Here is a 15,754-nt window from a genome sequence, read left to right as displayed (position 1 = left end):
AAATTGAAAATTAAAAAATAAATTTTTAAATTTGAAAAAAAAGAAATGTAAATTTTAAAATAAAAATTGAAAATGAAACGGAGAACTTAAAATAATTCTAAGTTAAAAACAATTTAGTTTGAAAAACATCTTTGAAAAAAAAGAACCAACCATTTGTGGTCTAAAACAATTACTTTTTTTGCTCATTTCCTCTTACTCTGGAATAAGGTGTAATGCTATAGCGCGATCGCCACCTAGTGGACAAACTGAAACGTCCTCCAGGAGAAGCAGAACAATCGGAGCTTCTCTGAGAATCCATGAAACACTGGATGATATTAACAATCTTGCTATTATTATACTGATACATTTTAATGTATGTGAACTGGATCAGATTAATAAAAATACATTAAAAAAATATAGTAAATTATTTATGTATTTCTAAACAAACGTGTACAAATGTGCAAACCTAAAATTGAATCGATTCAACTCTGGATATTATTCTGGATACTAGGAGCTATTTAAACAATACCAGGTAAACAACAAAACTGTCTTCAAATTAAAAAAAACAGATGTCAATAGAAATGTTGACAAAAATGGAGATTTAGGTTCCAGACGGTTAACCCTTTAACCCCTGAGGCATCACTGGTGACGCTTAAGCACAAAATCTTTAACGTCCTGAAACTTTTCAAGCTTTAACATAATAACTTCCTTCACAATCTACTGGAGTTTTCGTTTTAACGCTTTAAAAGTTACAGTAAATCAAAGGACATAAACCTTGAAGCTTCGGGGTTAAAAGGTTTTAAATCCAGATCGTGTTACATCACCGAATCTACGGATGGATGTGACGCACCTCCACGGCTCCGGGCGTCGGGTGACGCAGCACCAGCACGTCGGCGTAGCAGCTCATGGTCTGCACCGAGTCGGCCAGAGACTCGCCCTTCTGCGTGGAGGACGTGGACTCGCTGAAGTGGAGGACGGAGCCGCCCAGCCGCTGCATCGCCGCGGCGAAGGAGCTGCTGGTGCGCGTGCTGACCTCGTAGAACATGGAGGCCATGACCTTACCCTGAGGAGGAGACCCACGCTGACCCGTGCTGCTCCCAGACCAGAACCAACCACAGAACCTTCACCATACCTTCAGGATTTCCAGACTCTTCTCCTTCTGGACCATCAGACGAAACGAGTGAGCCACGTTGAACAGGTGTGAGATCTGGAAGGAGAAGCGTGGCGTCAGAGGAGCTCCTCGTCGGGGCGTGGCCGTGCAGCAGGTGAGCCTACCTGCTCCTTGCTGAACTGCCTGACTGACAGGATGTGCTGGCCCACCAGGGGGTGGAGCAGCGGAGACATCTGCAGGTGGGACACCTGAGCTGCAGGTGAGTGTCCGGGCACGGACTGCGGGGAGAGCAGCCGGGACAGAGGAGGGGGGTGGCTGTAGCCGTCTCCAGCAGTGGCGGGCGGCGCCGCCATTTCTGTAAAAACCAGAATGTAAGAACCGTCCAGGAAGAGCTGCAGAGGATTCTGGGAGTTGGAGTACCGGGAGCCAGGCCGGGATCGGAGGAGCGGTGGATCCGCGGCTGCAGCAGGAAGCGCGGTTCTGCTGCGGCGCGGCGTGGGCTCGCCGCTCGGGTCCGGACCGTGCCTTCTCGTGGGGGGGTGTGGCGCAGGCGCTCCGGAGTCTGGCGGAGGAAGACAGAGCGTGAAACCAGTGTGAGTGATGCGGGTCGGCGGTACTGCCGCGACCTTCACCTTCAGCTCCAGCGGCGGTTCTTTCTGCGGCTCCGATGGGTGGACGGCGGCGGACGGCCAGGTCTTCACGTCCTCACCGTAACCCGGAGGAACCAGAACCTGCAGGAGAGAATGGCGTTATTCCGATCCATCCACACCAGCTCTGTAAAAACACCTGAGCGTGCTCACCTGTCCGTCGATGTAAGCCACCTCCCCCCGCAGCACCACGCGCAGCACCTTCCCCTTCACCTTCACGCCCTGGAACGGCGTCCACTTGGACTTGGTGAACTGCATGGCCGGAGGGATGACCCACTCCTGCTCCAGGTCCACCTGCAACACAGACCGGATTGGAGGATTCTGGGTCGGCAGTGAGACGGAGCCGGCTCCGCCCACGCTGGCGTACCTCCACGTAGGTGTTCTCCTGGACCGGCAGGTTGAAAATCTTGCGTGGATTGTCGTAGAGGCGGAGCACGATGTCGTCCAGCGTCAGCCGGCCGTCGCTGACGGCGGTCAGCAGCAGCGGCAGCATGGTCTCCAGGCCGGGGTATCCGGGAGGGGGGCGCTCGCCGCTCTTCTCCTCCACAGAGTGAGGCGCTGCGGACAAACCACAGGGGGCTGAGCGCGGCGAAGCTCTGCGGACGCCGCCAGAGCGCCGTCACTCACCGTGGTCCGTGGCGAAGCAGTCGATGATGTCCAGGTTCTCCCACAGCGCCTCCATGTCCTCGCGCGCCCCCAGCATGGGGCGCACCTGCGCCCGCCCCTCCCCCATCGCCGACACGTTATCCTCGCACAGGAAGAGGTGGTGCGGCGCCACCTCGCACGTCACCTGGACGCCGCGCTGCTTCGCCGCTCGGATCAGCAGGATCTGACGCACGGATCAATCCAGATTAATCCTGATCGAATATTCCCTCGAGGGGTTCACACGGATCTCCTCACCTCCTCCTTCCGTGCCACGTGGCAGATGTGCACCGGCCGCTGGTAGAGCTGCGCCACCATCAGGATGGCGGCGACCGTCTGCTTCTCCGCGTGCGCCACGATGGGCATCTGCTTCGGCCACTTCTCAAAGTGCTTCAAGACAGAGACGAAGGTTCTGATCCGGGTTCTCACCGGCAACCCAGATGTTTGTCGTCATGACAACAGAACCCCCAGAGGGTTGGGATAGGCTCCAACAACCTCAGAGGGATTCAGCCGTTTTGGATCAAACTTCAGAGCTTCACTTTATGGACATTTCTAGAACATTTTAATGGGCAGAGATCCGTTTAAATCTGTTATGAATCCAAACGGAAACTTTGTTCGTTCAACAAAGAAAACTTTACAGTTTCTACAACAAAAAACAAAGTTTCTCCTAAAATCAGAGCCTGACCGACCTCCATCCACAGGGAGACGTTGTCCATCTTCAGGGTGGAGTAGGTGTCGTTCAGGTACATCTTCAGGCCGGCCGTCTGGCTGGAGACGGCGGGCAGGATGGCGGCGTTGTCTGAAGCGGCGCCCACATACAGGGCGTAGTCACAGCGGCAGCCCGCTTTGGCCAGCTGACGCCCAAACAGAGGACACACGTTTCACACGACCGTCAGGCGGACATAATAACGGAACACACCTGAACGCACCTTCTGCGCCGTGGCCAGCGTGGCCGCATCGACGATGGCGGGGTTGGTGTTGGGCATGGCGCACACCAGGGTCACGCCTCCAGCCAGAGCGGCCGCCGTGCCCGAGGAGAAGTCCTCCTTGTGGGTGGCGCCCGGCTCACGGAGGTGAACGTGGACGTCGATCAGACCTGGCGTGGAGAAACATGTCACCGACGTTGGGGTTCAGACGGATCAACACGTCAGTTCTGATGTAAATAATTGGAGAAAGTGGATTAAATCCGACATGTGATGAGGACAGATCAACTTTGGAGGTGGACACATTTATTTTAGGTCCAACAGCTGAGATATTTCTGCAAGAATTCTAGAAAACAACACGACTGATAAACTTCTTGAGGGGATAAAACCAATCTGTATCAATCTAAGATTAAAAGATCAATAATCGCTAAAGATAGAGATCGCATAGAGCTAAAGTCTGCTAGCTTGATGCTAACAGATAATAGGATTTCCCATAGGACAGCTAATGCTAACGCCCTGTCGACCTAAATATACATTCTGCCTAAATGAACATCTTTATAAACTCAAATCCAAGAATTTTACAAACTCTTCCTCTAAAGAAAATATTTTTTAAAGGAATTACTTTGGTATGAGGCCAATTTAGGATCAGCTTAAAGTGAATGAAATAGCTAAAAATAACTACAAATTGTATATTTGAGAAATTTCTTTTTTGCACTTTTGAAAGAAATTCAAAACAAAATTGTAAATTTGAAAATAACGAAAACAAAATTGTAAATAAAATTAAAAAAATTAGAAAAAAAATTTTGAAAAAAGAAAGAAATATTTTATTAAAAATAGAAAATACAATTAACAAAAATAATTAAAATTTGGAAATTAAATTGTGCAATTAAAGTATTGTAAATTAAATATATATACATATATATATATATAATTTTAAAAAAAAGTGAAGAAACAACTTTTTTTTGAAAATTTATATTAAAAAATGTAAATTTGAAAACAAAATTCAAAATTTGAGAACAAAAGTTTAAATACAAGAAAAAGAAAAATTGAAAAAAGAAAATACAAAAAAAATTAATATGAAATTGTACATTAAAAAACATTTAAAATTTGAAAACAAAATTTTAGATTTGAAAAAAAAGAACATAAATTAGAAAAATATTTTTAATTTACAATTTAGTTTCAAATTTCCTGTTTTTTTTCAAATTTACAGTCTGGGTTTTCATTCACTTTAAGCTGATCTCAATTTGACCCCATATTTGTGGTTTAAAACATTTTTTTTTTTTTTTGCTCATTTCTTCTTCTTCTAGAATAAGTTGTAATGCTATAGCGCGATCGCCACCTAGTGGCCAAACGGAAACGTCGTCCAGGAGAAGCAGAACAATCAGCTTCTCTGTTTGAGAGTCCATGAAACACTTTGTGTCAATATCAATCTCAGGATTCACTGTACAGTCTGTAACTTGGATCACATTAATATAAATATATTAAAAACATATGGTAGATTATTAATGTATTTCTAAACAAATGTGTCTACATGTGTAAACTCTAAATTGAATTAAATTGAATTGAGTAGAGAGAATCGAAAAAAATCGTCTTCAAATAACTCTTAGTAGTTATCGATACCCAGCCTGTGCATCAGGAAAGAAGCTCCGCCCTCTTCTGCATTGAGCTGGACTCACCCGGCAGACGGACCAGCGTCTGTGACGCCACGCTGTCGATGTGCGTTTTCACCGGAGGAGCACGTCCGATCTGACGCAGCGCCTGCGAGGAGACCCCCCCCACGTTACTCAGACAGCCTGCTGGGCGATTCTCCGCCCACACCACGGCGCCGTACCTGCACGAAGAGCTTGGTGCATTTGATGTCGATGATGAGGGGAACGGAGAAGTCGACCGCCATGCGCCTGGTCCGGTAGCCTTTGGTGACGAAGGAGGAGAGCCGGCGGCCGCCGCTGTTCCTCATGGACAGGTTGATGACCAGGTCGAAGTGGTTCTCCTCCAGGTAGTTCATGATGCTGCGCTGCTTCTCCCTGGTGGGGCCCTCGTCCACCTCGTCCTCCTCAAACGGCCAATCCACCGCCGTAATCTGAGCGGAAACAACCCTGCGTCAGAATCGTCTCCAGACCGGTTCCGGTCCGATTGCTCTAAAGACCGACCTTGACTCCGTGTTCCGTGTAGAAGTCCGCCGTCCCCAGGCTGGCGTACAGGTCGTAGCCCAGCTCCTCCAGAGTCTGCACCGTCGACAGCAGCTCGTTCTTGTTCTGCAGAACCAGAAACGAAACTCAAACATGTTCTGATCCGACCAAAACTGGAAACCCGGCCCGGGACGTCCCGCCGTACCTTATAGCTGCCGATGGACAGAAGGATGTTCTTCTTGGGGATCTTGAAGCCGGTGGACAGCATGGCCTTCAGGTAAGCTTCGTAGCGGTTCTCCCCGAAACACGCCACCTCCCCGGTGCTGGTCATCTCCACGCCGAGCACCACGTCGGCTCTGGCCAGCCGGGAGAAGGAGAACTGAGGAACCTAGAGAGGAGGACGGGTCAGAACCAGGAGGACACTCCGGACCGCTACCATCTTTACTCCTCCTACCTTCACTCCCACAATCCCCTTTCCTCTCATCAGGCCCACCGGCTCCACCTCCTCCCCCATGATGGCCTGCGTCGCCACGTCAACCAAATCCACCCCCAGCGTCTTGGACACGAACGGGAAAGAGCGGGAAACTCTGACGTTGCATTCGATCACCTTCAGCTGGTCGTCCTGGGAGGAGAAACCTGAAGGTGAATCCGGCGGGAGCCAAAGGTACAGACGCTCCTCCACCAACCATTACCTTGGCGATCAGCTGCAGGTTGAAGGGTCCGGTGACCTGCAGCTCCTGCCCGATGGCGTGCACGATCATCATGATCCTCTCGATGGTTTTCTGGTTGAGGTCCTGCGGCGGCGTCACCAGAGTGGCATCGCCCGAGTGCACGCCGGCGTTCTCCACGTGCTCAGAAATGGCGATAGCCACCACCACGCCGTCACAGGCGATGGCGTCGACGTCTATCTCCTGTAAGACAAACGGCAGGTCTGGTAAATGCCTCTGGCGTGGCAGAGAGGTAAAGGCAAGAAGGGGAGGAGCATCCTGACCTTGGCCTCCTGGATGAACTTGGAGATGACCACGGGGTGTTCTTTGGACACGGCCACAGCGTTGGTCAGGTATTTCTCCAGGTCGCCGTCGCCATACGCCACGTTCATGGCCGCTCCGCTGAGGACGTAGGAGGGTCGGACCAGGCAGGGGTACCCGACCATCTCGCAGAACTTCACCGCCGACTGCAGGGCGAGCAAACGGCGTTCTGAGCATCAGCTCACGTAGAACAGCCTCACAGACGGCGTTCTGAATGGCGTTCTGAGCATCAGCTCACGTAGAACACTCTCAGACGGCGTACCTCGGTGTCGGACAGCTCCTTCCACTGCGGCTGGCTGATGCCAATGGTGTCCAGCATCCTGGAGAACTTGAAGCGGTTCTCGGCGCCGTCGATGCACTCCGGAGACGTTCCTAAGATCCGACACTGCTGGCGGTGAAGAGCCATGGCGATGTTGTTGGGCAGCTGCCCCCCCATGGACAGGATGACCCCCTCTGGGTTCTCCCGCTCGTAGATGTCCATCACCACCTGAGAGCGTCGAGGGAACACGGTTACCGTTTCCAAACGCCATCTTGAAGGTCGAGCCTCAGCAGGACGGATCTCTCACCTCAAAGGAGATCTCGTCGAAATAGAGGCGGTCACACATGTCGTAGTCCGTGCTGACCGTCTCCGGGTTGTAGTTGACCATGATGGTCTTGAAACCCATCTGCAAACGATCCGTTAAAAAATGTAATTAATCGCAAACCTGGGAAAAAATGAATCGTGATTAATCGCGATATTTTTGTCTTTTAGTCACAGTGTTTGTTGACTACTTATTAACTACAATCACAAACTGTACATTTGGAACGTTTATTTTTAATTAGTGCTGTAAATCGATAAAAAATATTTTAGAATAATAACAACACAAAAGTGTGATTAATCGCAATTATTACTAAGTACCTTTTATATGACGATCTGTAAAAACAGGCCAGAAAATGAGCTTTTAGTTTGAATTCACCTGATCTCAGAGTTTCTTCAAGTTAAATTTAAGACTTTTAAAGACATTTTTAAGGCCATACATCTCAAAAGTTCCCATTTTATTAATTTATTCCCAATTTCTGATCATGTTTGCGGTCTGTGCCGTGATGCTTTAGAGCTCTTCATCTACGTTTCTGTCTTCAAACCGCCGGTGGGCATTTAGCGTTTTGGTGCATAACAACTGGTTTTGATGTTTGTTTACATCATTTCATCAAAAGAATCTTAGTTGAAAATTTTACATTTTTGACATGAAAAGTGAGACGGAAAAGTTTCAAGCAGTACATTTTTAAGGCTCAGACACCAAAATTCAAGACTTTCAAAGGTATTTCCAAATTTGTGAATTCGATGTTTTTAAGACCTTAAGACGCCGCGGGAACCCTGTCGAGATCATCAGACAGCCTCACCTTGCGGAGCTTGGTGATGCAGCCGACGGCGCACCAGTCGAACTCCACGCTGCTGCCGATGCGGTACACCCCCGAGCCGATCACCATGACGTGCTGCTCCTGGAAGCTCAAGTCGTTGTCCGTGCCGTGGTAGGTCAGGTACAGGTAGTTGGTGTGGGCGGGCCACTCCGCCGCCACCGTGTCGATCTGCTTGACCACGGGAAGGATGGACCAGTCGCGCCGCATCTTCCTGACCGCCAGCTCGGTGCTGCGGGGCGAGCAGACACGTGTCGGATCAGCAGATGTCCATAGCTTCAATCTGGAGGGCCGGCGTCCTGCACGCCCTCCATCAACGCTCCTCATCAGCAGGATTTCTGGAGAACCAGCAGGACGCCGGCTGACCCCGAGGCTGACCTCTGACCAAAGCAACCCTGTGAACGTTCAGCAGCGTTCCCACCTCTGCACGGCCTGCGCTATCTGCTTGTCGGAGAAGCCCAGCTGCTTGGCCTTGAGCATCACCGCCGGCGGCATGGTGCTCTCGTCCTGGACAGATAACGCCACCAAACATGAGAAAGCGGCCCCCGCTCCCTCTGGAGCCGCACAAGAGCCTGACCTGGTTGTAGGTCTCCAGCAGTCGCTCGTGGTCGGAGATGTTCTTCATCTTGTGCAGGAACCAGCGGTCGATCTTGGTGAGCTGGTACAGCTGCTCCACCGTGTAGCCCGCTTTGAACGCCGCCGCCAGCACGAAGATGCGCTTGTCTGTGGGCGTCTGCAGCTCCTGGAGGACGAGGCGGAGAAGACGGCGTCACCGACAGCCAACAACCGTCTCAGGAAACCGTTTTCTGGTGACGTAAGCTGGTTCATTGTAAGAACGTGGTCCAAACCTTTGCAGAGACCGGCTTGATGGTGTGATCGAAGCCCACGCAGTTCTCATCCACCATCCTCAGAGCTTTCTGGAAGGCCTCCTCGAAGCAGCGGCCGATGGCCATCACCTCCCCTGCCGGACAGACGGAGCGCGGCGGTTCAGACCGACAGAAACCATTCAGAGCGCCTGCTCCTCCCGTTCTCCTTACCCACACTCTTCATGGAGCTGCCGATCTTGGTGGAGACCCGCAGGAACTTGCTGAGGTCCCAGCGAGGAACCTTCACCACACAGTAGTCCAGACTGGGCTCAAAGTTGGCCGTGGTGGAGTTGGTGACAGAGTTCCTGCAGAAACAGTGGTTCTGAATCAGAAATCCAGTCTGTACAGAACAGATCCGGAGTGGATCCATCGCCTGACGTACTTGAGCTGTGGCAGCGGGATCCCCAGACCCAGCTTTGCTGCTACGTAGGCCAAAGGATAACCGGTGGCTTTACTGGCCAAGGCGGAGCTGCGGGACAGCCGCGCGTTCACCTCGATGATGTAGTACTGCGGCGGGAGAACAGGTGACAGGTGAGAGACGCCCTGATCGGAATGTCCATCACGGAATCATTTATTTGATCCCCATTCTCATCATCAGATCTATACATCTTAAGCTTATTATTACAAATAAATGTTCCACTAGAAGTCTGTATATCATGAACAAATCTCAATATTGATTCAGTTTTATGCAGCAGAAAAACAGTTCAGTAAAGTTAGCGACACATATTCTGACTTCTGGGATCAAAAACTGACAGCAAGTGACTATTGGTTTGTCTGAACTCAAACGACCTACAAATGGATCCAAAGAAATGAGAATATTGATCTTCTCTTTTTAATGAGAGTTAAACACAGACGGCTGCTAAGGGAAAAGGGATTAAATCAATAAATAAAAATATGTTTTACAAAAACGACAGAAATGAATAAATATAGGATTGCTTCATTTATTATTTTAATAAATAAAATAAATAAAGGATTGTTTTATTTTTTTACTCCTATTTTTTATTTGTCTCAGCAGAAATGAATTGGATTGAAATAATCTGATCATTTTTTACAAATTGTCTTAGTTTTCATGTTTTTACCATCAGATTCTAATTTGGTCAAAACAGAAAATTAAAAAAACGTTTTCAGTCTGTTTGGAGTGTCCACAGGATTATTGTGTTTGTGTTTAATTACTATTTTTATCTCATCATTTTATTTTCACTATTATTATAATTTCATAAACACATTTTTAAACTTTTTGTATGTTTTAATTAAATAAATAAATGATTGTTCCATTATTAGTTATGTTTTCATTACTGCTTTTATTGTTGTATTTTATTTTATTCTGAAGGGGTGGACGTACCTGATCCGATTCGGGGTTCAGGGCGTACTGGATGTTGCATTCTCCCACAATGCCGAGGTGCCGGATGACCTTGATGGCGGTGTTCCTCAGCATGTTGTACTCGTGGTCGTTGAGCGTCTGACTGGGCGCCACCACGATGGACTCCCCGGTGTGGATGCCCAGTGGGTCGATGTTCTCCATGTTACACACCTGCACAGAACCGCAGCGCTCCGGTGAGACCCGGACGAGCAGAACCAGGACCGCGACTCGCCCTCACACTCACGGTCACGCAGTTGTCGTAGGCGTCCCGGACGACCTCGTACTCGATCTCCTTCCAGCCTTTCAGCGACTTGTCCACCAGGACTTGGGAGGTGTGGGCGAAGGCCGCCGTCACCAGAGACACCAGCTCCTCCCGGGTGTTGGCGAAACCAGAACCCAGACCTCCCAGAGCAAACGCCGAGCGGACCAGAACCGGGTAGCCCAGACGCTCAGCAGCCGCTACGGCCTACAAGGAGAACCGGGATGAAGGCGGGAAAAACCAAACGGGAAAAACCCAACAGGTAAGCGCGCCGTCACCTGCTCCACGGACAGAGCGGCCTCGCTGGGCGCCACGTGCTCGTTGATCTCCTCCATCTTCTCCACGAAGACCTTCCTGTCCTCCGTCATCTCGATGGAGGCCACGGGCGTCCCCAGAACCCGGACCTGGTACTTCTCCAGCACGCCCAGCCTGGTCAGGTCCACGCCACAGTTGAGCGCCGTCTGACCCCCAAAGGTGAGCAGGACGCCGTCGGGCCGCTCGTTCTTGATCACCTGATCACAGAAGGCGCTTCAGCATCAGAGTGAAGAACCGGCATTCAAACAAAAAACCAGGAGCACAGACCTGAGTCACGTACTCCGCCGTGATGGGGAGGAAGTAGACTTTGTCGGCCAGACCCTTAGAGGTCTGCACCGTGGCGATGTTTGGGTTGATCAGAACCGTCTGGATGTTCTCCTCCTTCAGGGCTTTGATGGCCTGAGAGGAACAGCAGGAACGTTTAACTACAGAAACTCTTTCCAAGAGAACTCTCCGTCACTAACCTGAGATCCAGAGTAGTCGAACTCGCCCGCCTGACCGATGGACAGGCCGCCAGAACCCAGGATCAGAACCTTCTTGGGTCGGATCACATCCTTGGGGTTTAGGGAACCGGGGTATGTGAGGTGGTCCATCAGACGCTGCTTCACTGGAGACAGAAATGTTTGAAGAGTTTCTTAAAGACTATTTTATTTATATTTATTTACTATTTTAAATGTTAATTTTTTATTTCATTAAATAAAAACACAGTCCTGAGACAGACTGGAGACCTGTCCAGGTGAACCCCGCCTTCGCCCATCAGTAGACGGGTTAGGCTCCAGCACCCCCGCGACCCCGAAAGGGAAGAAGCGGTCAGGAAGATGAATTAAAAAAATAAATAAATAAAAAAGGATTGTTTTGATTTTATTGTTAATGTATTATTTCGTATTTTATTGAAATTAAAACACTAATTAGAAAAAAAGTTTGTATTATTTATTTTATTCAATAAAAAAATAGAAATATATTTTATTATTTTTATATATTTATTGTTAATAACTTAATTTTTAATTTTACTTTTTATCTTTTTTTTTCATTGAAAAAAATAAACAATCGTTTTATTTTTTACATTCCCTTTTTAATCAATGAAAAAATACACTTTGTTTTATGCTATTTTTATTTTCTTTAGTTCATTTAATAAAAAAATAAGTAAATAAAGGTTTATTTGTCTTCATGCTATTTTTTAATTTTCCATTTAATTATATTTTTAAAATAAAATAAAAAAACAGATTTTTTATTTTTGATTATTTAATTCTTCATTTTATTTTTATTTATTTTTTAATCTCATTGAATAAACAAATAATTAAAAATGAAGAATATTATAGTTTTATTTATTTTTAGTTACTGTTTATTTTTATAGTATTTCACTTAAAGTTTAAAAATAACAAAATAAATAATGAATTGTTTTATTTTTTTAAATATTTTTTATTACCATTTAGATTATTTTAATAAATAAAACTAATAAAAAAAGATTGTTTCATATTTGACTGATCATCTAAACTATATTCACTTTGAAATATTAAACTGCAGAACATTTCAGGAAGTAAAAACTGATTCTCATGCGTCTTTGGTAGAAAGACCAAAAACATACGATATAATATCATAGAACATTTGAAACTCACCGGATTTTCCGGCGTTTCCCTCCTTGTGGTCCTTCACGGTCTGCAGAAACACATCGAACAGGCTGACCAGGTCTGTGGGTCCGGCCGAGTGTTCGGGGTGGAACTGAACGCTGGGGGGAGGGAACGGTTCAGACGTCACGTGTGTCTGCGGTCGACCGACCCGGAGGTCCAAACCCTCACCTGAAGAAGGGTTTGGTCTGGTGCACGATGCCCTCGTTGGTGTGGTCGTTGGCGTTGGTGAACAGCACCCCCCAGTCCTCCGGTAGGGTGTCCGGGTCCACGGCGAAGCCGTGGTTCTGGCTGGTGATGAAGCAGCGGCCCGTTCCGGCGTGGACGCACGGCTGGTTGTGACCACGGTTACCGTACCTGTGGAACCCAGAAATCTGGTCTCAGCGTTTGTCCCGACCGGCTTTGAATCCCACATTAGTGCGGCGATCATCTGATCTGATTTTATGCTCTTAGTCAAAAGATCAGGATACAAAAATTTTAGGACTTTCAAATGTCAAAATAAAAGCCTAGTTTTAATGAGAATAACTGTATTTACCCCCCAGGTGACGGGAGGTGTGAACAAACACTTCTGACCCGTTTCTAGTGATGATCCAGTTTTAGCCAAAAACTTTTTTCTGTTTTTATTTCTGCAGAACCACTGGCATGAGTAACCCCGCCTCCTCTTCCTGTCACCCATCTGCTTACAGCCCCCCCCCAACCCAACGCTAGCGGTGCGACAGTTTAGATCCAGATTCCAGCTCAGACGAGGAAAACAAAGAAGTTCATGGATCTATTTGTGGATGCATCAAAATGGGGCGGAGCATGGAGCCTGTGGCCCCGCCCAGGGTCACAAATACAAACCTTTTCAAACTCGTCTCCCCAGATTCATCTGAATACAGGAATGCTCAGAATGTTAAGCTTCATTTACCTAATAAGTGATGATCTCTCAGTCCAGATATGACCTTCAGAAAACCACCTGAAGGTCGTTCAGGATCTCCCTCTGTGACCCCCCCATGACGCTGATAAAGCTGCCGTCTTCCACAGGAGGAGGAGCCATGTTTATTCAGCTCCTCTCATAACAGCACCTCCTGTGTCAACCACAGACAGAAACTGCTGAGCTCAGCAAAAAACGGATTTTCTCAGCGCAAAGCCGCTCTCCGAGGACGCCGTTTGTTCAGTCCTGCATCCAACCCATGAACATTCTCCTGTGTAGGACGAGGAGGAGGACGAGGAGGACGAGGTGCACTCACTTCATCTTATAGGTCTTTGCTCCGATAACCAGAGACAGCAGCTGGTGGCCCAGACAGATCCCAAACACCGGCTTGGGCCGATCCGCACCAACCACCTTCCGGATGTTGCTGATGGTGTCCTGGCAGAACTGCGGGTCTCCGGGACCGTTACTGATGAACAGGCCGTCAAAGTCTGGAGGACAGAACCCAGAAACGATGCGTTCACAGACACCCTACAGGAAAACCAGCCGCTGCTGTCGTCACGCCTCCGTGGTAAAGGGGCGGAGTCACTGACCGTCCACGTCCAGCGGGTGGTCCCAGGGAACGACGGTGACCCGGGCTCCTCTGCGGGCCAGACAGCGGATCTGGTTGTACTTGATGCCGCAGTCCACCGCGGTGATCCGTAAGCTCCCTTCAGGGTTGAAAACTTTCGGCTCCTGAAGTAAAAACGGGAAGAAAACAGGAAATGTGAGAAGAAAAAAAAAACAGAGTTTAACGTTTTCATTCAGGAGTTCTACCTGATCCTAATCAGGGGCGGAGCATGGAGCCTGTGGCCCCGCCCTATCTCAATCAGGTAGAACACGCTAGAAAACACAAACTGAATCAAACGTTTGAGCGTCCCACCTTCATGGACACCTCCTGCACCAGGTTCCTCTCATCCGGATTGTCAAAGGGAACGTCGTCTTCTGGCGTGCCGTCCACAACCAGCTTCCCCAGCATGGTGCCCCTCTCCCGGATCTTCTTGGTCAGTCGGCGGGTGTCCACCCCTGCAGAGCCAAGAGACTCCTGAAGACCAACCCTCAAACTCTCCTATCAGACGGAGGTCACCTGACCTTGCAGTCCGGGAACGCCGTGCTCTTTCAGCCACTCGTCCAGAGACTTGATGGCGCTCCAGTGGCTGGGGTTCTCCGACAGCTCTCCGATGATCAGAGCAGCTGCCTGGATCTTATACGACTCAAACCACTGAGAAGAAGGAAAAATATGATGTCCCATCCTGCCTCGAAACGAGAGCATGAATATTTACGAAGTCAAGTCGGAGCTCACCCGGCTGAGTCCGAACTCTCCGTCTTCATCCGCCGGAACGCCATAGTTACCGACCAGCGGGTAGGTGAGCGTGAGCAGCTGGCAGCGGTAGGACGGGTCGGTGAGGGCCTCCGGGTAGCCCACCATGCCGGTCTGAAACACTGCACACCAGAACATGGACAGCCAACTAATGAGGTCATCGTTCACCTGACATGTCCCGTGACGTCATCAAATGAAGGTAACAGGACAGATGAAGGTGCTGAGAACCAATCTGCTGGTGTCCAGGTGCAGGAATCATTATTCTCATGTTTATGTAAACAGGTTCATATGAAGGATTCACATGTTGACAAACTCTCCTGATGACATTTATCTTTCTTTGGAAAAGCTCAAAATGGATTTGGGATACTGTGACAGCTTATCGCTCTGAACTGTGATCTTTGAGGACAAAAGAGCGGAAAACTGAAGGAAACGCGCGTGTGAAGGCTTTAAACCCCCAGGTGCGGGCATGATGACCCGCTACATCTGAAAAAGTTCCCTAAAACTCACCAACTTCTCCAGACACCGACACGTTGGCGCCAAAAAGACGCCCGCTGAACCTCGTCCCGTCCTCCAACACCAAAGTGGCCGTCTGTGCCATCTTCTCTTCGGCTAATGCTAACAGGAGTCCCGGCTGAGGGCGGGTGTCGCGGCTTCGGGCTCCACGTGAGACACAAAAGAGTAAAACCGCGGAGAAAGTCGCCGCCGGAAGGACTCCCGGAGGCGGATCGCTGAGTTCTGGAAGATGACCGGACAGTAAAAGAGGGGAAATGGGGTTAAATCGATTTCTTTGTTCAATTTGTCGGTCGGGGGGCGTAAGAGGTGTTCCACGCGCCGCGAGCAGCGTGGAAGTCGGCTCGCGGTTCAAACCCGAATGGATGACGCGTTTTTCCGTCGCATTTCCGGTAGAAATTTTCAAATTAAAGTAAATGTCGTCGAAAATGTCCTTGAGTAAAATTAGATTCTTAACATTTGTTGTTTTTATTACAGTGTAAGAAAAGACAATAAAACCATGCTAATGAAAATAGAAATTAAAAAAGTAGAAATTATGAAGTGGAGATATATTTTGTCTTGAAAATCAAAGTGGAAAATTAAAATAAAAGCACCCTTAAAAGACGATCTGACTCAAATATAAAAGGTTGTTTACACAATGTTAAGAAGATAAAGGAGTTTTTTTAAATGGGCAGTGATATTCCGGGGTTTGAATA

General features: G+C 48.5%; 1 protein-coding gene across 1 annotated transcript in view; it reads right to left on the bottom strand.

Moving 5' to 3' along the window:
• The window catches only part of cad (carbamoyl-phosphate synthetase 2, aspartate transcarbamylase, and dihydroorotase), a 17,710-nt gene extending 2,256 nt beyond the window's left edge, over window positions 1–15,454 (bottom strand). The window contains exons 1-39 of the mRNA XM_024290968.2: window positions 15,057–15,454; window positions 14,532–14,671; window positions 14,321–14,450; window positions 14,112–14,254; window positions 13,783–13,924; window positions 13,509–13,680; window positions 12,451–12,636; window positions 12,271–12,380; window positions 11,119–11,261; window positions 10,922–11,053; window positions 10,618–10,851; window positions 10,325–10,546; window positions 10,063–10,251; window positions 9,103–9,227; window positions 8,892–9,025; window positions 8,703–8,815; window positions 8,432–8,596; window positions 8,276–8,361; window positions 7,840–8,086; window positions 7,026–7,124; window positions 6,722–6,946; window positions 6,423–6,605; window positions 6,124–6,342; window positions 5,886–6,053; window positions 5,637–5,819; window positions 5,453–5,557; window positions 5,134–5,382; window positions 4,979–5,060; window positions 3,309–3,475; window positions 3,069–3,233; window positions 2,638–2,769; window positions 2,365–2,566; window positions 2,105–2,295; window positions 1,891–2,031; window positions 1,723–1,821; window positions 1,511–1,652; window positions 1,255–1,445; window positions 1,112–1,186; window positions 830–1,042 (exon numbers count right to left, since the gene is read on the bottom strand). Of these exons, the coding sequence (XP_024146736.1) occupies window positions 830–1,042; window positions 1,112–1,186; window positions 1,255–1,445; window positions 1,511–1,652; window positions 1,723–1,821; window positions 1,891–2,031; window positions 2,105–2,295; window positions 2,365–2,566; window positions 2,638–2,769; window positions 3,069–3,233; window positions 3,309–3,475; window positions 4,979–5,060; window positions 5,134–5,382; window positions 5,453–5,557; window positions 5,637–5,819; window positions 5,886–6,053; window positions 6,124–6,342; window positions 6,423–6,605; window positions 6,722–6,946; window positions 7,026–7,124; window positions 7,840–8,086; window positions 8,276–8,361; window positions 8,432–8,596; window positions 8,703–8,815; window positions 8,892–9,025; window positions 9,103–9,227; window positions 10,063–10,251; window positions 10,325–10,546; window positions 10,618–10,851; window positions 10,922–11,053; window positions 11,119–11,261; window positions 12,271–12,380; window positions 12,451–12,636; window positions 13,509–13,680; window positions 13,783–13,924; window positions 14,112–14,254; window positions 14,321–14,450; window positions 14,532–14,671; window positions 15,057–15,147 (6,135 nt within the window). The 5' untranslated portion in view covers window positions 15,148–15,454. The remainder of the gene's footprint in view (window positions 1–829; window positions 1,043–1,111; window positions 1,187–1,254; window positions 1,446–1,510; window positions 1,653–1,722; window positions 1,822–1,890; window positions 2,032–2,104; window positions 2,296–2,364; window positions 2,567–2,637; window positions 2,770–3,068; window positions 3,234–3,308; window positions 3,476–4,978; window positions 5,061–5,133; window positions 5,383–5,452; window positions 5,558–5,636; window positions 5,820–5,885; window positions 6,054–6,123; window positions 6,343–6,422; window positions 6,606–6,721; window positions 6,947–7,025; window positions 7,125–7,839; window positions 8,087–8,275; window positions 8,362–8,431; window positions 8,597–8,702; window positions 8,816–8,891; window positions 9,026–9,102; window positions 9,228–10,062; window positions 10,252–10,324; window positions 10,547–10,617; window positions 10,852–10,921; window positions 11,054–11,118; window positions 11,262–12,270; window positions 12,381–12,450; window positions 12,637–13,508; window positions 13,681–13,782; window positions 13,925–14,111; window positions 14,255–14,320; window positions 14,451–14,531; window positions 14,672–15,056) is intronic.
• Between the last annotated feature and the right edge of the window lie 300 nt (window positions 15,455–15,754).

Source organism: Oryzias melastigma, linkage group LG24 (genome assembly GCF_002922805.2).
Source record: "Oryzias melastigma strain HK-1 linkage group LG24, ASM292280v2, whole genome shotgun sequence".
Classification (NCBI taxonomy): Eukaryota; Metazoa; Chordata; class Actinopteri; order Beloniformes; family Adrianichthyidae; genus Oryzias; species Oryzias melastigma.
This window is presented reverse-complemented; position numbering and strand designations above follow the sequence as displayed.